This window comes from Haliotis rufescens, unplaced genomic scaffold, assembly GCF_023055435.1.
Source record: "Haliotis rufescens isolate VD_foot unplaced genomic scaffold, xgHalRufe1.0.p SCAF_2, whole genome shotgun sequence".
Lineage (NCBI taxonomy): Eukaryota > Metazoa > Mollusca > Gastropoda > Lepetellida > Haliotidae > Haliotis > Haliotis rufescens.
In genome coordinates, this window is record NW_025963890.1 from 18,463,206 (window position 1) to 18,486,828 (window position 23,623).

General features: G+C 41.4%; 2 protein-coding genes across 2 annotated transcripts; one reads left to right on the plus strand and one right to left on the minus strand.

Annotated features, from left to right (window-relative positions):
• Positions 1–251: 251 nt before the first annotated feature.
• On the minus strand, positions 252–2,791 carry LOC124138846 (protein toll-like). The gene is made up of 4 exons (XM_046505730.2): positions 2,749–2,791; positions 2,035–2,187; positions 1,201–1,344; positions 252–859 (listed from the first exon to the last, which is right to left on the minus strand). The coding sequence occupies exons 1-4, from the start codon at positions 2,789–2,791 to the stop codon at positions 342–344; spliced, it is 858 nt and encodes a 285-aa protein (XP_046361686.2). The 3' UTR covers positions 252–341.
• Positions 2,792–15,457: 12,666 nt separating this feature from the next.
• Positions 15,458–22,676, plus strand: LOC124138796. Its single transcript, XM_046505666.2, has 2 exons — positions 15,458–16,759; positions 21,203–22,676. The coding sequence occupies exons 1-2, from the start codon at positions 15,690–15,692 to the stop codon at positions 22,083–22,085; spliced, it is 1,953 nt and encodes a 650-aa protein (XP_046361622.2). The 5' UTR covers positions 15,458–15,689; the 3' UTR covers positions 22,086–22,676.
• Positions 22,677–23,623: the final 947 nt, after the last annotated feature.

Here is a 23,623-nt window from a genome sequence, read left to right on the forward strand (position 1 = left end):
CTCAACTCTGCACAGTGAATTTCGACGCTTTAGACGACAGGGCCACCCGTGTCCCCTACAAAATGCACGCCAGAAGTCATGCATATGGTGATTATGAGTTGTCAAGTTTTCGAGTCAAGACAACGGGACAATTACTCATTTGAAAGATGACAGGAATGAGAACGTGCTCAAAAGTTAATTAAGTTTTGATACGACTGGGTCCAGAATGTGACGTCACACCTCTTAAGTTTGTTCCAGTCTCTCTGAACTTTCACGCATTGCATTAAACACATCATTACATGGTTCTGCGAAAAAGTCCTTCAGGTTCTTACTGCTCGATGGCTTCTTACTTTCTTCAGTTTCTACCACCAGATCAATCTTCTCCAAATCGTCCTTGGCTGGACCCTGTTTTCCTTGCAAGTTATCTTGTATCTTAAAAAAACCTCTTTTTCTGACTTTTCCCCACTTCGTTCCAGACTGAAAGATTCCGGACTGGATTCAAAAGCAGAATTTGCATAAGATATAGGCCTTGATGTTTTAGTGTCTGTCCCGCCATCTTCAATGGACCTGAACTTCCTTTTGGGCAGAGAGAGTTCAAGCCTTCGCCAGAATGTCTTGAGCTTATTCTCTTCTCCGTCCCGAGGCCACTCTATGTAGGTGATCGACTTGAGGATGCTGGTGAGGGTTCTGTCTGTGAGATGCTTCTGTTGACTGATGTCCTCCAGAAGGAGAGGGATGACCTTGTGTTTCTGCTTCAGCATCTCATTGTGTGCAACCTGGTACTCAAACCTGGTAAAGTCACTCTCCATGTATTTCGGGGACAGAACCAGAATCGTTCTCCGACTTTTCTCGATGGCCCATAGGATGTTGTTTGCTATAGCTGAAACACATACAGGAATGGCATAAAAATATGTTCTTCAAGAAGAGGTCAAGGTCATTCCGAGTATGAAACATACAAATAGGAAACGGAAGAAATCTTTTAAGTTCACTCATATTTCAGAGGACGTCTTAGAAAGGACAAGAATTTATTTAAAGTATTTGAGCCAGGACATTCTACGGGGATGAGATCATTTTCTGGAAAGTTGGCCATATTGTAGGAGTTTCAGTTTTCATTTTCTAAAATTCGTAGAAGTTACTTGCTTGAAACGAAAGGAACCTTGAAAACTCAAGCTACGTTTATTGGATCCACGCACATTTACATGCTAACTACGACATACATACTTTCTCCTGGGACAAAATCTCTCTGATGTAAACACAGCTTGAAGCCCCGTTGTTTTTCCAGCTCGGGATACAAAGTCCTATAAACGAACGTCTCATCTTCTGGTGAGGACTTGTACGATATGAAGGCATCAAATTCCTTTCCATCTACAAATGACAAGTACACATATGCTACTTTTCGTATTCTGAGAATGCTGATGTTTTATCTAACGAGAGTAACAATATTCTTTACGACCATAGACAAAAAGAGGATGGACTCCACTGAAGTCTCCTCGACTCAGTGAAAGCACCAGTAGTTGTCATTTCTTCCATCACTTTCATATTCATTTTAATATTTATGTACTTAGTACTGTTTGCCGTCACATCAGTGCCTACGCAGATAAATGATCTAGGTCTGAAATAGGGGACAATGGTGTATAACAATGACATGATGATTTTTGAAATTGGAATTTACGGTTTGGAATCATGTATGATCAGCGAATATAGAGAGACCTGTCAGATCCATAATCTTAATGCATGCGTACTACATCGCTTTGTCATATATTATAATCCAGATAATGACTTAACTATATTATTTTTGACATTGTTTGCTTGATTTTTGTAAGGGCGACAACGGGATGTCCCTTTTAGATTTCCATAGCACTGGGTAGAACAGGACATGTCACATATTATTAATGTAATTCACACCCATTTTGCTTTTGTATCATATAGTTCATTTAGAGTTCAAACTTAAAAAAACTCTTAATTTTTAAAAATTATTATTATTATTATTTGGCCCACTCTGCAATAATCATACACTGCTTTGTGGTGTCTCCCGTAGCAACTGACATTACTCACCATCATCCTCGTGAGGCTGGAAGTAGTATAGGACTCGCATGATGAAGATGTTCCTCTTCCTCATGAGGACATAGGTCACGAGGACAAGGGACCCGAGGACGGCCAATAGTGCAATTATACACCCAATCAGCCAGGATTTCCAGTTTCCGGTTACTATAGAACAAAATATAACCTCAGTGTGACAGAGATTGAACAAACAAACTGCATGATAATCTAGTTATTAAGAATGGTCTTCCAAAGTGAGATCTGATGTAATACGGTTATAAACCAAGGATCATACTCAGGGCGAATATGGAATTCAACCCCACGATCATAGAATCCTGACAGGCCTAAGGGACACAACTCTTCAACACAAATTTCAGTGCCTTTGACGACTGGGCCACCTATGGAAGATTAAGATATGAGATCGCCTGTTCTTGTAACGCATATTATCCACGGGACAAAGGGCAACACACAGTTCAGTTACTGTCTACGATTAGTTTGATCCATCAGAGGACTGAGCCAAAGGTGTCTCAATTATTTAGTTCGGGTGTTTTAAACTTTTCATCCAAAACGACACGCCATATGATCGCTTATATACTCACCGCTAAAAGAAAAGTACAAGAAACCATACATATATGAAGAATTACTCATATTCAAGAGACATTAGTTTGGTTCGATGCACAAACGAACATACTGTTATTTTGCGTGAACCGACGCTCATGAACGCATCACATGTGACGTCACGGTCATAGATCCATAACTCGAGCTGCACCATTTTTCTCGTGCAGGATTAGAGTGTAAAGTTTGGAAATCGCGTGCAGCATATCGTGATAAGAATAAGGACTCTCTGTGGTAACATTTAACTGTTTTGTCATGAAGTGGTACACATTGGAAACATCTCATCTTAACCAACATACTTTTCTATATGTTTCTATGGTTCGCGTTTCTATTGGCGGTGAGTATATATTTAACCCTGAGATAAACAGAAACAGAAAGAAATAATGAATACCAATCGCACATACCAATGGATAAGATCTATATTTTTGTCATAGATGAACAAATATTACATCAATTAGAGTGAGTGAGTTGGGTTTAACGCCGCTTTTAACAGTATTCCAGTTTTATCGCGGCGTGTCAGCTTAATGTGGGAGGAAAGCCCGAAATGATGCAGGTCTCAGACATTTACCACTTCGGTGAAACCCACGAGCACGGGTATGGAGATGACAAACCTAGAAACATGATCGGGGCGAACCGGGATTCGAACCCACAATCACAGATTTCTGGTTTCACAGGGACGCAACTCTGCTCAGCGAATCGCGGCACCTTAGACGACTGGGCCACCCGTTCTCCCACATAAATTAGAAATGACACCTAGTAGCGATTCGTAACCTGCAAATGGTTTTAGCTGCGAGATGAAATTGGTCGAGTACGTAAAGTGTCCCAAAGGACATCCCTCCCCCGCCTCTCCACCCCCGCCCACCAACCCCCACTCCACACCCCCGCCCACCAACCCCCACTCCACACCCCCAATGATCTTGTTAACCAGAATGTCGACTTTCAAATCAAATGATTACACATAACTAAAAACGACAAAACCCTTTCCATATTCATCAGACAACTCTGCTTAAAGCAGAGTCGATTACACGATTCCGACTACATTATGAGCTTGTGTTTATGAAGCACTTGTGATGCTACTAGGTGTTCCCGAATGTGTTCCCCAGGGTTGGTTGGTTGGTTGGTTGGTTGTTGTTTTGTTGTTTAACGCCGCACTCGGCAATATTCCTGCTATATGACGGCGGTCTGTAAATAATCGAGTCTGGAACAGACAATCCAGTGATTGATATCATGAGCATCGATCCTCGCAATGTGGGATCGATGAGATGCATCAACCAAAATGTAAGTCAGCGAGCCTGACCACCCGATCCCGTTAGTCCCTCTATGACAAGGACTAAACAGGGCCCAACCCAAGTATTCTTGTTAACTGTTGGTCTAGTTTAGCGATTCTACACCACGACAGTATAGGTGAAATTGAATATTTTTCTGTTATGAATGAATCCTGTACAAAGTCCATAGATAGTTGAAAACGCTTATTGCTATATAAATAGCAAGATTCGAACATGCGCTCGTAACCTGATGATGTCGTATTGGATTGTGAGAATATTCGGGAAATACCCACCTGGTCATAAAATGGACTTGTCCGACATTGTCGAGGTCGGATTCTATTGAAGGAGTCATCATTATTTAAATACGGGTAAATATTTTTTATCATCATCCCTAATGTTGATATCTCATATAAGAAATAAACGACTCGTGGTCGTTGTGTATCGTACAATAAAACACTGCAGGGAGAATAAACCAGTCCTTCATGGTTTTATTGTGCGATAGACAACTCCCACTCCATTCGTGACCAACTCTTGTTATTCCGGGACAAGCCGAATAGCGACTCGTGCCCCTCTCTCATGGCCATTTTTGCGACTGGGTTCCGTCTTCGCGCAAACGGGCATACCTAAAACAATTGTCAACTCGTTGCGTAATGGTTCACATATATTTACCCATATATCATATGTATTTCAGATGCAATTTAAAGCACATCGGGACGTGCGGAATTATACAGTATGATTGAACACATTTAACTGTGTCTTGGGTATATTTTTAGGTGCAAGACATATGTAAAATAAAAAATTACTTAATTAAGGGATTATTTGACAAAGAACTCGAAATCATACGCGCATTCTGATTGGCTTGTTGTATTTTCGCACATAACATTAATCGATAGGGGGACGAGTCTTCTCTTGCAGGTTACGGAAAGGGGCGAGTGGTGTCGAATGCTCCCACTCGTCGTTTATTTCTTAACGAGCTATTTATCTTACTTACTTACTTACTTTGGAGATTTAACGTGCGCTTTCCGACTGATGCGTATTTCGCACACGGGCCCGGCCAGGCCATTTAATGTGTTTCCGAAAGGGGCGAAAGTGGTCTGTGCAACCCAAGAGGGGGCTTTAGGGGTTGCTTATATAGAATCTGGGAATTTTGAGATTTGGAATAGATGCCGATGGGGTTGGGGAGGAGAACTAAGGGAGCTGGGTATGGTGGATGTTTGTTTGTTTATGTGATTTTGATTTGGTAGGTTATTGTGTTTTTAGATGCGTTTTATTAGTTCCGTTTTGATTAAGAATACGCCTAAGGCCTTGAAGTTTTCTAGTTTATTTTGTGGGTTTAGTATTGCTTCTAGAGTGAGAGCCTTGTTTAGATTGAGGGTGGTTTGTAATGCGGTTCGATGTGTTAGGTAGTGTGTGTGATGAGTGCGTGTTCTGGGGTTTCTAGTTGTTTGCAGTGTGGGCAGATACCTGTAGTGTGTTTTTTTAAATTTTTTAGGTGGTTATTTATGTTGGTGTGTCCTGTTTGGAGTTTAGTGATTACTCTGTCGATTTTTTTTGATGGATGGAGAATTATTGGTTTGGTTAGTGGTTTGCTGAGCACTTTTTTGATTTGGCTATTTGAGTTTAGATATAGGTTATGCCATTTTTGTGATTTTTTACTTGTTTACACTTTTAATTTCTGATTTTGAGATGGGTAAGTTTAAGCTTATTTCTGGGATTTTGAGGGATAGTTTAGCTGCTTTATCGGCGTTTTCATTACCGTATATTCCTACGTGGGCGGGTATCCACAAGAAGGTTATTTGTTTGCCTGCCTTAGTTAGGTCGTTGGAGCTTTTAAGTATTTGATTTATTAATTTAGGTCGGTTTTTGGTATTTTTGTTTTGGAGGGCTGGCAGTCCACTAGGTATTTATCTATAACCATTGACCTTTATATGTTTTGCCTTCTAAACGTAAAAACAGTGTGCACACTTTGTGTAAATCTGAGTGGTTGTATTGTCATGGAGATCCTGCCTAAACAAAATCAAATACCCAACATGCTGATTCATCAGTGGATTACAACACTTCAGAAAGTATTAGCGTTTATTCCCTATTCAGTATAAGCGCACGCATACACATTAACGAGCGAACATATACACACGCGCGCGAGAGAGAGCGAACACACAGTCACTCACGCGCGGGCACACACATACAGAGTCACTCACGCGTGAGCACACACATACACAGTCACTCACGCGCGAGCACACACACACAGAGACACTCGCCCGAGAGCACACAGACGCTTATACACACCACTGCTGTATGTCACCATTGCAGCCATATAACTTCCCATCACTGTACCTATGGCACGTCACAAACATAATCTGTCTTCGACATTGTCATTCTAAAACACTTATTAAAAATAGTACCATGACACTGTAGCTCACTTGAATATGTAGTCAACAGTCACAGTAAAAAGGTTGGCGTCCGCATTGATATTCAAATATATTTTGAGGACCAAAGTATTAACCAATGTGAAATAAGAACTACCTGCATCTGCAAGAATGAATGTGAGTGTGAGTGAGTGTGGTTTTACGCCGCTTTTAGCAATTTCCCAGGAATATCTCGGCGGGGAGCACCAGAAATGGGTTTCACACATTTTACTCATGTGGGGAATCGAAACCTGGTCTAAGGCCTGGCGACCGAACGCTTTAACCATTAGGCTTCCTAAACCTACGGAAGCCTTTGAGGGCCATTTGTTTTTTTATTTTATTCGATACTATCTTGAAATTTCAACTTAGTATCTTGAAATTTCAACTTATGTATCTTGAAGATAATAACTTGAAATTTCAACTAAGTATCAGATAATAACTTGAAATTTCAACTTAGTATCCTGAAATTTCAAGATGATTATCTTGAAATTTTAAGTTAGTATGTATCTTGAAATTTCAAGTTAGTATGTATCTTGAAATTTCAACTTGGTATCCTGAAATGTCAAGATACATAAATTGAAATTTCAAGATATGAAATTATGGAAGATTGTTGCAATAACCAACATGGTTTTTGATTACACAAACTCTGAGCCATACCACTTTCGCATCTGTTTGACACACACACACAAATCTTAATGAATGAACAAACAATGATGTCATCATAGTAAAACATAATGCCAGAATTCCGCTTCCCTAGTCTGTCAGTTAAAGAAGAGGAGGAGAAAACGCATTTTGAGAAGAAATAAGAGCATTACAGTACAGTTTACGGTGAAATGATGAACAGCAGCCATAAATGTTGATTCCTTTTAACGACCATGGGGGAAATCATGTTCGAGCCCCTTGAGAAACAAGCAGGAAAAGTTTCAGCATCATCGGTCCAGAGATACAGATGTCGACGACGACGAAGGACGCCTAACAAGGGGGGTTAATTAATGAGCATATGATACAAATGCTTCTGTGGCTGCACACGTCGAACTAATAGCACAACTTGACGTGCACAATAGATCACTTAGCCAGTCATCAGGTATACATAACATTAAGGTAGTGTTTTATTATTACGTGATAAAGATTGTGCTCAGTAACAGACGTGAGTGGCATTGATAAATTGAGCAGCTGCTATATTGATATGGAAATGAGGCTATTAATAACAAAAATATCGGCAAAGCTAGGCAATAAAACCCATTAAGGCTCCGCGCGTATTACAGATTTCACAAAAACAGAATCAGAAAAGGAGTCATAGTCTCCTGTTACGTCATTGCTCATTGTAATTTCAAACAGTTGTGACCGCCTCCGTGGTCTAGTGGAAGAGCGTCCGCCCGGAGAGCGGAAGGTCCGGGGTTCGATCCCCGGCGGCGTCATACCAAAAGACGTTAAAAGATGGTACTTGTTGTTACCCTGTCTGGCGCTTGGCATTAAGGGGCTAAAACAAGGACTGGTCGGCTCGGAGTCAGAATACTGTCTCTGAGTGGGGTATTCATGATAAACTGCGGCATGGTATCTCAGTGAGTTAGCACTAAAATCGGCATCAGTCAAGGCTAGTACAAGCAGACACACACACACGTGCATGCACGTCGCTATATAAGTGCAATAATCTTGGACGCGACGTTAAACCCCATTTCACCTCACCTCACCTTCAAACAGTTGTAGCTGTTGAATCCTTATCATACCCCCATGATGAGATCTGATTGGTCCACGTGATTTTGATAAAACACTCTGAATCCCGCATGGAGGGCAATACATTTTTCTACGGGTGAATAAAACCCTTTACCCCGCTTTTAAGCAGAAAACCTCAGGCGTTTTCCGAGTCAGTGAAAGTAACGTGACATAGCACAAGCTAACCTTCGCTCAATCGAACAGCTGTTTTCAATCAATTCTGAATTTGTGTTAATTCTTTTACAATGTCATATTAAAACAGCCTCCCGCTCGTGGTACAAGACCTAAAACGGGACGCATACAACCTCGACTGATCCTGCTGCAACTAATATTGCACAGACTAAAGTTCTGTATTTAATGCTCTCGATCATATATAATTATTTAATGGATGATACCAGGGGTTTTTTTGAACAGAGATATACTAAGAAGAAGCAAGTCTGTGACACATGACAATTGTTCCGCCATGTTTGTAAATTTACCTTTGACTCCCCCAAAAAACAAGTGTGGGTTAAAGACTTGCTCATGTTAAATTATAACAAGATAAAACCGTTTTTGACACATTATAATTTGTTCTCTACATTTGGTGTTTTCATATTGTTTGTTGTTTAACGCCGCACTCAGCAATATTCCAGATATATGACGGCGGATTGAAAATTTTCAAGTCTGGACCAGACAAATCCAGAAATTGGCATCATGATCTGGATCCACGTTATCGGGATACGATGACATGCAATCAACCAAGTCACCGAACCTTACCACTCAGTCCATTCAGTCGCCTCTTACGACAACAGAGCTCCAGATAAGCTTTTGGTGTTGTAGGTATTTTACCCATGCATTTTAAAATCATTGTAATCATCAGTAATTCTATCTGCGTATTCAAATTTCTGTTACCCACTAGTTTTTACACATGTGGGTAGTTAAGTTAAATATTTAAAAACACTATTCATCTAGTCCCTGCAAACTGGGATACTTCCACAAGAAAGTGTGATGGCAAATGATCATGATGTAACTGTCATCGTGGAGTTTGGCAAGTTTGACGGAATGCCCGTCTATAATTTCAAAATAAGTTGCTGATTTGCTAATCGAATACGCAGGGTTACTTCACAATATTTTGATGATACGCACAAGTTTTATTTTTGTAGCGTATCTGTAATGTTCGTTGCGTATTTGATACGCTTGGATTGTATTTTACTGCATATTTCTGCATTTCTGATGCGTATTTTACGCAGATACGCAGCTTATCTGGAGCTCTGCGAAAAGCATGTACATTGTAGGTTGATGGAGACCTATATTCTTTTCCGGAACATACCCACAGGTTTGGTGTAAATATCTAATTTACTTATAACCCTTTGTTTTCTTTTTAGGATGTTATCATCATCAACATTATCATTATTATTAAGTATAGAAGATATATGTGTTGAAAAAATATATGATAGTCTTCAAAAGGTTTTCTCATTTATAACATTTGTCTGTTCTAGCGTCTTGACCGTTGTTCTGGCTTTGGTTCTCCAGAATTCCTTCGTAACATATGGTGAGTGAGGGTGCGGGTTGTAACGCTCTCGTTAAGTATGACACTTTACAACAATCTTTACCATCTAAAGAGCTAATGTTCAAAACACACTGTTTCAAGAAATTGAAGATGCAGGTTTGCCGGGTTACCGTGACCACTCCGTTTTCGACCCGGCAGTGGGAAATTGTCATTCTTCCCCGCCCTGTAGGCGGGGAAGTATACGGGAAAGGTTAGTTTTATAGCATGTATGTCGACATGTTGGTTTATTTGAAATTTCAAGCCACGCAGTTACCGAAACGAAACATACAAATCATATGCGTGAAATGTTGATGCTATCCTTTCCAGCTATTATGTATAATTCAAAATCGTCTGTATGTAGTTAATTGATGCATCTGACCGTTTCTGGTCATAAGCTGACATTATTAAACCATTCAACATTCCGCCGTCATATAGCTGGAATATTGCGGAGTGCGGCGTTAAACTACTAACAAACAAACAAACAAACAAACAAACAAACAAAACAAGCATTCGCGATTAATAATTATTAGATTCGTGAAAAAGCAAACTTTACGAACGAAACAATTTCGATAAGTAGACTAAATACTTTTCCGTAGTCTAAGTAACACCATATATAATCCTCTTGTTCCCTTACCTTTGACACCGGAAATGTTCCGCCCTGGTTCACGACGATCTGACGCGCGCCAACACTGGCCAAAATGAGTTGATTGAAACAAGGTTGACGTAGTTACCTCCCTTCCACTATCACACTCCATAACCAATTTAAACGCCCACATTCGGAAATCGATGTTTGTTGAAGTTAACGGTTCTTTACTTTACGACTATCCTTCGTCCACTTACCGGATTTAGCAGCATTCTTATTCATGACTTGGGAGCATTTGCATATTATGTTGGTGAATCCTTTCTACCCGCCTACTTTCGCGATGTTGACCGTGAGATAAATTAACGGGCAAGAGAAACGCCACCTAACTTTTTTTCTGGTCAAAAACAAAACAGACGCAAAATTGAGTAACCGTTGATTTTTTATTATAGAAAAAACAATTATTCAAAAACGGTATTTGAAAATGAAAAGATCAAAAACCATTTACTTAAAGGGGCACTGATCTAACGCAATTCCCCGGACTGGTTGTTGACTTTGTTATTGCCCCCCCCCCCCCCCCGTGAGTACCCGGATGATATGCAACGCAACTGAGCGTGACCAGAGACTTGGCTACCGTCTGCAAGGACAGCTAAATAAACTTGGAGCCTGTTTTACGCATTTTTGAACACTGATTGGTTAACTGTGATCTATAAAGATTTCGACAAAGGGCGCATGTAAATTAATTTCTTCAGCCTAAACAAACAGAGAAAAAGAACTGCGGAGCTCATCGGATGTCGTCATTTGGAAAAAAAAACCCAGATGGTTATAAATTAATACTAAAAAAAACGTATCCATGCAGTGAAAGCATTTTCGGATTTCGGATTGCGTCGATAATACGATTACTACTCCCTTGTTGCCATCCACGTTTTCTGGTATAACCCTACACTTGGGTATTTGTCGTCATTCACTTGATGCTCAGTAAATTAATTTATTACAGGTACAATTAGTGGTAGCACCACTTACATTACCTGACAAAGGTTCCCATTTGGCATTTATTGTGTCTGGGGTTATTATTAAATCTAAATCCGGGGGCACGGTCGGCCCATTCGTCTAAGGCGCCGCGATTCGCTGTGCAGAGTTGCGTCCCTTGGGCACGCCAGAAACCTATGATTGTGGGTTCGAATCCCGGTTCGCCCCAATTATGTTTCTAGGTTTGTCAGCACCATACCCGTGCTCGTGGGTTTCACCGAAGTGGTAAACGTCTGAGACATGCATCACTTCGGGCTTTCCTCCCACATGAAGCTGACACGCCGCGATATAACTGGAATACAGTTAAAAGCGGCGTTAAACCCAACTCACTCACTCAATCTAAATCCAGGTTTGAAGTGAGGTGAAATGTGTGTTATGTAATATGCACGTGGCAGCCCAGCAAGAGGTGAATGATCAGTTGATTTACTTTTTTGTTGTAAATCAACAGATCGTTCCTAGTCATCAAAGGATTAACAGAAAATACGTTGATTGAATAATCACTGTTATATTGCACAGTGGATATGTCAAAAGTGAGTGTTTACATGTCTAGGTTTACTAAAACAAAGGGAATACACTCATACCATGGCGTGAAGTGCCGATGTAAAAACAACATACTTTGTTCAAAAGGTTAAATGATAATACGTTGATTGATTGCTCATTGTTATCTATCACTCAATGGACTTTTTAGGAACCGTGAACGTTATGAAAATAGTTGTCACGTTGGCTTTCTCAGCCGACCCTTGATACTTGACACCTATGGGAAACACCTGAAACAATCTAAGTGATCAGTTGAGAAACGAACACGGGTTATAATATCCCGAAACGATATATACTGAACGAAATTAACAACTTCGCAATCCTAAAATTTTAACATTTTGACCAGTTATCATTGTGGGCCCTTATTGTGTATTTAAACAGTAATGGCCACGTATTGTCTTCAGATAACACCCGTTTTTGTGCAGGTAAATCGATCAGAATCATGTGCACAGCACCATAGTGGCAAAGGTGTTTTTTCACGTGCAACTGGTCACGTGGCCATAATACCGCACGTGTTTTCAGCCATACTTGTTAGCAGTCATTTACAAAAACAGAAAAACACAAGAAAACATGCCACGCCTTTCAAATGTGCAACGTGAACGTGCCATCGGCTTGTTGCAGACGGGAACGTCCGTAGCTGAAGTCGCAAGGACGATGGGTTGTAGTCGACGGACTGTTTATGATTTACAGACGCGTCTACAGCAAACGGGTACCACCGCTGATCGCCCTCGGCCAGGGCGACCACGTGTGACGTCACATGTAGAGGATCGTCAGATTGTTTTACGTCACCTCCGTAACCGATTTTTGACGGCTACATCAACCAAAAATGAACTGTTTAGGGGTAGACTGAGTGCGCAAACTGTTCGAAACCGTCTGAGAACTGCTCACCTTCAAGCACGACGGCCATACTGCGGGCCGATTCTGACCCAATTTCACAGACGTCAACGTCAATTGTGGGCACAGCGACACTTACGATGGATTCAGAGGAATTGGAATCAAGTCGTCTTCAGTGATGAATCCCGATTTAATTTGTTGATGGTAGGGCGCGGGTGTGGAGTCGCCGTCATGAACGTTACGCCCAGTGTTGTGTACAGGAAGTTGACAGATTTCGAGGCGGAAGTGTCATGGTGTGGGGTGCTTTCTGTGGCAATGCACGTTCCAGGCTTCTTGTCATCCGTGGCAACTTCAACGCTGCTGCTTACCGCGACCAGGTACTGGCACCAGAACTTCTGCCTTTTATGGCAGCACATGGACCCGGTTTGATCTTCCAACACGACAATGCCAGACCCCACCCAGCAATTATGACAAGGAATTTCCTTCAGAATGCGGGAGTCAATGTCATGGACTGGCGGTCAAGGTCTCCTGACCTCAATCCATTCGAACACGTCGGGGATGCTCTTGGCAGAAGTCTGCGCACTCTCCGGAACCAACCACAGAATTTGCAAGATCTTGGCACCATTTTGCAGCAACAATGGCGTCGTCTTCCCAATCATGTGTTCTCCAGCATCACAAGGTCCATGCGGAGGCGTTGTGTGGCAGTTGTCAACGCACATGGTGGCCATACACGCTACTGACCTTGTGTGCCATCAGATTATCGTGCTTGGGACTTATGATTTAAACTGTTGATGTTATTACCGAATACCGTAGCTGCTTGGAACAAATCATGGTTACCACAGTTAATTAAAATCCTTCTTTGGACATTAATGATTAAAAATTACCTTCTCTGATACAGTTGTCCATTGTATATTATATATGGGATTACTTTTAAGAATGTTTTTAATTTGACTCAGTATATATCTTTTAAAATATTTGATTGTTACAGAGACACGTGACATCGAATAAGTTTCTTTGTACAGCTGCAGACGAGTGGGATATTGTTCCTTTGTGTAGATATTCACGGAAACATTCCTCGAACAAGGAAGCTGCCTAAAATTTATACACATAAATTTGGTAGATTGTAATTTTGGTATTTGCATTAATTTTTGTTTTCCTTCATTTGCCGTAGCATTGAACCGATTCATTCTTGTTCCTCTACGTCTTGGTTGGGAAATTCTTCAATGCGTGATAAACGTTGTTTTCACACGTCTTTTCCTTTGTAAACGTGTATATATTACTGTCAATTTGTAAAACGTGATTCTCTCAGGCAGTATATAAAATGTGTAAATATTTCAGTCATTTTGGCTGAAAAATCTGTCCAGATTGACTAAAATTGATTAAGACGATCAAAAGGGCCTAAAACCTCACAACAGATTACTATGTAGGATTAGAAGCCAAACAACATTTCAACGTAACATATTCAGTCTCTTGGTGATGACATGAAACGTCAAAATGTTTTGAATTCGTTATCATTATGATACAGATGGAAATGATTTTCAGTCACTTTGTAAAATAACTGAATATTTAGGCGTTTAATAAATTTGAAAATGTTACACATTTTGACAGTAAAAAATATATACATACTATAATAAAAAAAGCAATGCTCAGGTGAAATATTTGCTTTGTGTTGCAAGTCAAAATAGTGTAAACGAAAATCGCAAAATTACCAAGCAAGTCACCATTCCGCATTTAATAACACCCTGTAATATCACGGCGGGGGACAGTAGAAATGGGCTTCACACATTGTACCCATGTGGGGGATCGAATCAGGGTCTTCTGCGTGACTAGCGATCGTGTTAACCACTAGGCTACACCACCACCCAACAAGCATGGTTTGCATGGGTTGCTGAAGACCTATTCTCTACCCGGATCTTCATGGGTGCTATTTCAATGGAGGTCATACGAATTTGCAATTATATAGGAACTGAAAGAAAACACAGACTATATGCATAACATAGATGAACTCCACTATAATCTTGTATTCAGCTTTAACATACATATCTACAGACAGCATTTCCTTATTAATCAAATATTTTCTCTCTCTCTCTCTCTCTCTCTATTTTCATAGACGTAACGTTAGTCTACGTGCAACCGGTATGCCCCACCCTATCCGCGAACGGGGGGCACGGTCAGCCCAGTCGTCTAAGGCGCCGTGATTCACTGTGCAGAGTTGCGTCCCGTGGGCACCCCAGAAACCTATGATTGTGGGTTCGAATCCCGGTTCGACGCGATTATGTTTCTAGGTTTGACAGCACCATATCCGTGCTCGTGGGTTTCAACGAAGTGGTAAACGTCTAAGACCTGCATCACTTCGGGCTTTCCTCCCGCATTAAGCTGACACGCGCGATATAACTGGAATACTATTAAAAGCGGCGTTAAACCAAACTCACTCACTCACTTTCCGCGAACTCCAGGTGTCGTAGCTGATTTTCAGTGTCCCATTCATATAATTTCACTGCTATTTTGCTCTTTACGCCCAATAGAATCTGTTACGGTGGATAATCAAGTCTGGTTATTCTCTTGCGTTATATATATACAGCAGGGCATAAATTACAAAAATACTTGATTGGTGACATAAACGTTTACAAGCCCGGGTAACATACCCCTGGCCGCGGGTAGGCCGGAAGTTTAAAGGCAGGTGTGGTGACTGCATGTGAAGAAGCATACGATACCGTGTTTATATACGTTTCTATTTATACTCAACATCTATTCACACACTCATCGTACCGGGACCGGGTACGTTATTCTATGTACAATACAAAGGTCGAACGGGACTGTGCATGGGGTATTTGTTGTTAACGTCAATGTATAAACCTGGGCATGAGAAGGCCAATTGTGACGGTTAAGACGTTTGATATAGCTCATTGTATTCAATAACAGACATAAAGGCGGATAATATAATCTTTGTGTATTTGGGGTGGGGGCTGACAGTCAACTCTAGGAGCTCAAGCACATAAACTGTAACGCGTCAACAGGTACAGGCGGGACTCGTCTTATTTCCTGCTCTGGATTAAAACATCACTGTGCAATGTCAGCTTGGATGCTGTAACCAGTAAGAGCAAGGATGCAACACAGAGTGCGTATTTAGATATGTGAAAACACGGTCGGCGTTTCGTATAAATATGTTGATGAGTAGACGAGAAAGAAAACAGTGGATGTTCGGGGGATTTCTGTTTCTGGTCGTGGTTCTGAATCTCACAGGCCCAGCTCTTTTGTACTTCCAGACTAGAGCACGGGGCAGTATAGACTATGACGCCATCCAGGGTACAATCCTGTCTGATAAATTGAACTCAGCCTCGTTCTCGTTTGAGGCCATCGAGAACAGGGCACTAGACGTGAAATCAGAAGTTAAGAGAGCGCAAAAGAAGACGAGAGAAGACGATCCAGATAAACGACAAGGAGCACGTGACAGGAAGGTGAGCCCTAAATCAGCTGCTGGGAAGAGAGCAGACGTAAAATCCGAAGTTCGGGGACCTCCTGAAAGTGACAGGGGACATAATCCAAGAATAGCGATAGAGAAAGGACACGAACTCGAAGTGAAACATAAACAAGCTGCTGGGAAGAGAGCAGACGTAAAATCCGAAGTTCAGGGACCTCCTAAAAGTGACAGGGGACATAATCCAAGAATAGCGATAGAGAAAGGACACGAACTCGAAGTGAAACATAAACAAGCTGTTGGGAAGGGAGCAGACGTAAAATCTTTCCGACAGAAACTTAGAGTTCCACAAGTAGAACCAATCGAGTTTGACGATGAAGCACTAGAAGGACTTCCTGAGGATAACGCTCCTGTAATAGTTGCGCTGAAGGAAAGGATAGAGGAGAATATCCCCGAAACTGAGGCTGATGTAGAAACAGATGTGAAGAATGAAGAGGCAGAAGAAGACAAGCGGGAAGATGTAGAAGTTTATCCCCGGAATGACATACACGGTGACGATTACGCATTGTCAGGAACATTTGAGTATGACAGCGACTGGTTCCAAGCCGACGTTAACTTGGACGACGACGACGACAACAACGACGTGTATGCATTCTCCGCCCACTACGACGCCAGCGACTCTGTTGTCAGGGTCGTCGCCCTGACACCAACATTCCATTCTGTGTCGCTATTTTGTAGATTCGAGAGCAAAGGACAGACACTCTTGTCTATTGAGGAAGGAATTGAAGTCAAAATGAAAGATCACCATGGAAAAAGGTATTTTTGAACTGTGTGGATGTGTGATTGTTGTTTCATGTCACAGGAATAGCGCAATACATGACGGCGACCTGTAAATAATCGATTACGTGCCAGGCAAACCAGTGATTGATAACCTGACCAACGTTCTACTACCTGTGAAGACCCGGCTTAGAATTCCTCTTCGGCAACCTGTACGTGTCGCAAGAGGCGATTAAGGGGACCGGGTGGTCAGGCTCGCTTACTTGGTTGATGTATGTCATCGTATCCCAATTATAATATTAGTATTAGTATAGTAAGTATCGTATTAGTTATAGACCGCGTCAAAAAGCTGGCATATTGCTGGGTGCTGCGTTAAACAACTAAAAAAAACAAAGAGAAAGGGATTCTTACCGTCGCCTGATTCCGGATCCTGTAACCGAGTTCGACGTTAAACAACAATTAAACAAACAACTATGTATTTCGGCGGGTCATCAACACACTGAGGACTCTTGTCAACAGTCAATTGTGAGACGTACATGCGAAGTTTAATTATTACGAGCATGGACCGTCCGCATTTTTCAGCGGCGCATTAATTTCAGCATTTACAGTAGTTCTCTTCTGCTCGTATTAATGGAGCACAACATGTATCTAATGTTATCTGGCTGGCTTCACACAACATGTATCTGATGTTATCTGGCTGGCTTCACACAACATGTATCTGATGTTATCTGGCTGGCTTTACACAACATGTATCTGTTGTTATCTGGCTGGCTTCACACAACATGTATCTGATGTTATCTGGCTGGCTTCACACAACATGTATCTGATGTTATCTGGCTGGCTTCACACAACATGTATCTAATGTTATCTGGCTGGCTTCACACAACATGTATCTGATGTTATCTGGCTGGCTTCACACAACATGTATCTAATGTTATCTAGGTGGCTTCACACAACATGTATCTGATGTTATCTGGCTGGCTTCACACAACATGTATCTGATGTTATCTGGCTGGCTTCACACAACATGTATCTAATGTTATCTGGCTGGCTTTACACAACATGTATCTGATGTTATCTGGCTGGCTTCACACAACATGTATCTGATGTTATCTGGCTGGCTTCACACAACATGTATCTGATGTTATCTGGCTGGCTTCACACAACATGTATCTAATGTTATCTGGCTGGCTTTACACAACATGTATCTAATGTTATCTGGCTGGCTTCACACAACATGTATCTAATGTTATCTAGGTGGCTTCACACAACATGTATCTGATGTTATCTGGCTGGCTTTACACAACATGTATCTGTTGTTATCTGGCTGGCTTCACACACCATGTATCTGATGTTATCTGGCTGGCTTTACACAACATGTATCTAATGTTATCTGGCTGGCTTCACACAACATGTATCTGATGTTATCTGGCTGGCTTCACACAACATGTATCTAATGTTATCTGGCTGGCTTCACACAACATGTATCTAATGTTATCTGGCTGGCTTCACACAACATGTATCTGATGTTATCTGGCTGGCTTCACACACCATGTATCTGATGTTATCTGGCTGGCTTTACACAACATGTATCTAATGTTATCTGGCTGGCTTTACACACCATGTATCTGATGTTATCTGGCTGGCTTCACACAACATGTATCTAATGTTATCTGGCTGGCTTCACACAACATGTATCTGTTGTTATCTGGCTGGCTTCACACAACATGTATCTGATGTTATCTGGCTGGCTTCACACAACATGTAACTAATGTTATCTGGCTGGCTTCACACAACATGTATCTGATGTTATCTGGCTGGCTTCACACAACATGTATCTAATGTTATCTAGGTGGCTTCACACAACATGTATCTGATGTTATCTGGCTGGCTTCACACAACATGTATCTGATGTTATCTGGCTGGCTTTACACACCTTGTATCTGTTGTTATCTGGCTGGCTTTACACAACATGTATCTAATGTTATCTGGCTGGCTTTACACACCATGTATCTAATGTTATCTAGGTGGCTTCACACAACATGTATCTGATGTTATCTGGCTGGCTTCACACAACATGTATCTAATGTTATCTGGCTGGCTTCACAAAACATGTATCTAATGTTATCTGGCTGGCTTCACACAACATGTATCTGATGTTATCTGGCTGGCTTCACACAACATGTATCTAATGTTATCTGGCTGGCTTCACACAACATGTATCTGATGTTATCTGGCTGGCTTTACACACCATGTATCTGATGTTATCTGGCTGGCTTCACACAACATGTATCTGATGTTATCTGGCTGGCTTCACACAACATGTATCTGTTGTTATCTGGCTGGCTTCACACACCATGTATCTGTTGTTATCTGGCTGGCTTCACACAACATGTATCTGATGTTATCTGGCTGGCTTCACACAACATGTATCTGATGTTATCTGGCTGGCTTCACACAACATGTATCTGATGTTATCTGGCTGGCTTCACACAACATGTATCTGATGTTATCTGGCTGGCTTTACACACCATGTATCTGTTGTTATCTGGCTGGCTTTACACAACATGTATCTAATGTTATCTGGCTGGCTTTACACACCATGTATCTGTTGTTATCTAGGTGGCTTCACACAACATGTATCTGATGTTATCTGGCTGGCTTCACACAACATGTATCTAATGTTATCTGGCTGGCTTCACAAAACATGTATCTAATGTTATCTGGCTGGCTTCACACAACATGTATCTAATGTTATCTGGCTGGCTTTACACACCATGTATCTGATGTTATCTTGCTGGCTTCACACAACATGTAACTAATGTTATCTGGCTGGCTTCACACAACATGTATCTAATGTTATCTGGCTGGCTTCACACAACATGTATCTGATGTTATCTGGCTGGCTTCACACAACATGTATCTGATGTTATCTGGCTGGCTTCACACAACATGTATCTGATGTTATCTGGCTGGCTTCACACAACATGTATCTGTTGTTATCTGGCTGGCTTCACACACCATGTATCTGTTGTTATCTGGCTGGCTTCACACAACATGTATCTGATGTTATCTGGCTGGCTTCACACAACATGTATCTGATGTTATCTGGCTGGCTTCACACAACATGTATCTGATGTTATCTGGCTGGCTTCACACAACATGTATCTGATGTTATCTGGCTGGCTTTACACACCATGTATCTGTTGTTATCTGGCTGGCTTTACACAACATGTATCTAATGTTATCTGGCTGGCTTTACACACCATGTATCTGTTGTTATCTAGGTGGCTTCACACAACATGTATCTGATGTTATCTGGCTGGCTTCACACAACATGTATCTAATGTTATCTGGCTGGCTTCACAAAACATGTATCTAATGTTATCTGGCTGGCTTCACACAACATGTATCTAATGTTATCTGGCTGGCTTTACACACCATGTATCTGATGTTATCTTGCTGGCTTCACACAACATGTAACTAATGTTATCTGGCTGGCTTCACACAACATGTATCTAATGTTATCTGGCTGGCTTCACACAACATGTATCTGATGTTATCTGGCTGGCTTCACACAACATGTATCTGATGTTATCTGGCTGGCTTCACACAACATGTATCTGATGTTATCTGGCTGGCTTCACACACCATGTATCTAATGTTATCTGGCTGGCTTCACACAACATGTAACTAATGTTATCTGGCTGGCTTCACACAACATGTATCTAATGTTATCTGGCTGGCTTCACACAACATGTATCTGATGTTATCTGGCTGGCTTCACACAACATGTATCTGATGTTATCTGGCTGGCTTCACACAACATGTATCTGATGTTATCTGGCTGGCTTCACACAACATGCAGGCTGTTGTAACATACCAGTATACGTAACTGTGATCTAACTACAGCATGCACTCAGATTCCCCTCTCCCGAATCATAACACAGACAGACCTATATTATAAAACATCCAACGATCTATCTATACATCATCATCACTTTAACTGCTACAGGGTCGTTGAGGGCGGTCGGACAGCACAGCGGCGTGTTTCCGATGTCGAAAAGCCTGTTGTTAGACCCCTAACATTAAGTTTTCCTTCCTTGCTTATTTCGTATGAATATTCTTATCATTAGTTGAGCTGAGTTAGATTTTAAACGCCGCTTTGAACAGTATTCCAGTTATATCACGGCGTGACAGCTTGGTGTAGGAGGTAGGCCCGAGGTGATGCAGGTCTTTTACCACTTTGGTGAAATCTACGAGCACGGGTGTGACCGAAAATCATAGGTTTCAGGCGTGCCCAGGGGAAACAACTCTGCACAGCGAATTGCGGCGCCTTAGACGACTTGGCCACCCGTGAACCCCCCCCCCCCCCCCTATCATTAGTGTATTAATGAATGGGTATTAAGGAAAACACACACATTTTATGTTCTGTATATTTATACTTGTGCGACGTATTATCGTGATTCATTTACTTTTCAGTTACACAGCCGCCGTCATTCTGTGCAAAGTCAACAAGGGAGGTCATCCAGCGAGATTAGCCGTCCTACAAGACAAAATCCAAACTCCAACAAAATACATGAAAGTGAATTACCCGAAGAAAGAGCACCACGCCTTCAGTGTCTGTGTGACGCCTTTCAGTCCAACTTATGGGGATGCTTACGAACTTGTTCAAAACACCGAGCTGGGCATTATACTGGGAGCAGAACATTTTACATTTTACGTCCAATCTGCATCTGGACCCGTCCCAACCTACCTGGACCGATATCAGGAGAGGAGGTTGGCAGAGGTGTTACCTTGGTCCCCTCCTATTGATGATGTTCACGGCTATGCCCAAATAGCCGCCATACAGGACTGCCTTTTTCGGAACAAAGCCACATCCGATTACATACTTTTTCAAGACATCAATGAAGTATTTATGCCTCTAAAACATAAATCCTGGAAAGACCTTATCGAAGCTAAATTAAAAAACCAACATAAAGTGGCTGCCATTATCTTTCGAAAGAGTTTCTTTCCTTTGGCTGATGCTAAAGATTTAGAAGGACTCGAAGAATATGATATTCCTTTAGTTAAAAAGTATAAACTCTATGTCTTGTCTAATCCTTGGCGAGAATCCAAAGTGTGGAACGTGAAGATGAGATCTAAATTCATTGTTATTCCAAACAGAGTTGTTTCCCTTGGGATAGTTAATAACGTCAATAAGTTCAAGGACGGCTATACGTCCATCACCATGGATGCACAGGAGGGTTTACTTTATCAGTATCAAGGCCAGAAAGACGAAAGTAAACCCCTTGTTATGGATACCTCTGCAAGACGTTTTTCGGCGGATTTAATCGAAAGAGTTGCTGAATCATGGAACGGTTAAAAAAATGAAATAACAACAACACAACTTGCCGATCATAAAGAGAAAATAATTATAATGATACCGTGTAACCTCGTTAATCCGGAAACTTCATCTCCCGGACGATTACTGCTGGGAACGCATAAGCGACATTACTCCGTCACCATGGTTCGTTAATTCAGACATTGCTTAATATGGACGACTTCATTTGGAAAGCTGCTGTTCGGATTATCAAGGTTCACAGTTTCGTGTTCGAAATACATTTTCATCCGTGACTTGTATTCGTGGATGCGTCAAGCTTAAACATGTTGTGCGGTGCGGTGACGTGTTGCTTTGTGTGCAAGTGCCTCATCCTTGTATATTGAGATATTAGATATCGATATAGTGCTAGTCATTGTCGGTGCTCACGAAATAGATTTTGTATCATAAAAGTCTAGCATGTAATGATGTAAACTCTCATATGATCCAAACATTTAGTAAAAGTGGCATATTTAGTAGAGAAAATACGGCTTTTGGGAGTACGCTACCTGTCATTACAACAGTGTTTATATCATGTTACCATAGCGACGCTGCAGCGTCAGTTTCCATGGAAATAAAGCCTCATTAGTTCCATTTTGATAAAGCGCAGATAATCAATACCCGTAGGAAATGCGAACAAGGGACATGTGATCTGACTGATTGTCCTTGTCTATCAACGCCAGCTTAATGAACAACGCCGTCGGCCATTGTTTCTCAGTATCGTGTATAACCCCTTGCTTATTATGCCAGCTGGTTGTTCTTGATATCACTTCAGATTCTGGCTTACTTCATCACCCCAGGGCACCCGTGACGATCCGGGTCAGAATTGGTCTACAAACACCCATGCATGTCGTAAGAGGCGACTAACGGGATCGGGTGGCCAGGGTCCGTGGCCGCATGTCATCGTTGATGTATGTCACCGTATCCAAATTGCGTAGATCGATGCTCATGGTGTTAATCACTGGATTGTCTTGCCCTGACACGATTATTTACAGATATATAGCTTGGGCATTGCTGAGTGATGCGTTAAACAACAAACAAACAACATTCCGGGACGGAGTGGATAATTTGACCCAGATGCGTGTTGTTTTAGGATTATTTACAGGGTGTCATGAATATATATACAATATTGATGACTCGGCTTGCTACTCCAACATAGATGGAGCGTTTTCCCATCATCCGAAAGTTACTTGTGATATAATCATATGTTTGTGTCATTTAGAAATGATTTAACAGCTAAAAGGCGGGATACGAGTCGCATTAAGACAATGTCGACTGGCGTTTGATCATGTCACACAACCTCTCACGTCTCGACAATAGTCTATCTTACAGACCCTCAAACAAATATATCCAATACAGCCTGTGCAAGTCTATAATGTTTGTCAAGACTGGATGACTGTAGTTTCAGGAAGATGTAGGAAGTCTCTTGGTCCCTCTTCATTCTGTTTGATGCAAATTTAACAAGTGAAGTGGTTTTTTTCTGTAAATTATGCTCATTTCAGAGACTAGATGTAAGTCTAGATGTTAGTCTAGATGTTAGTCTA

Excerpts from the sequence above, each read along its gene's own strand:
- LOC124138846 (XM_046505730.2), bottom strand. The coding sequence starts at position 2,791 with ATGGTGCAGCTCGAGTTATGGATCTATGACCGTGACGTCACAT. Across the intron at positions 2,188-2,748 it reads CTATGACCGTGACGTCACAT|TAACCGGAAACTGGAAATCC; the intron begins GTGATGCGTTCA and ends TTTGTTCTATAG. Across the intron at positions 860-1,200 it reads AGATTTTGTCCCAGGAGAAA|CTATAGCAAACAACATCCTA; the intron begins GTATGTATGTCG and ends TATGTGTTTCAG.
- LOC124138796 (XM_046505666.2), top strand. The coding sequence starts at position 15,690 with ATGTTGATGAGTAGACGAGAAAGAAAACAGTGGATGTTCGGGGGATTT. Across the intron at positions 16,760-21,202 it reads AAAGATCACCATGGAAAAAG|TTACACAGCCGCCGTCATTC; the intron begins GTATTTTTGAAC and ends TTTACTTTTCAG.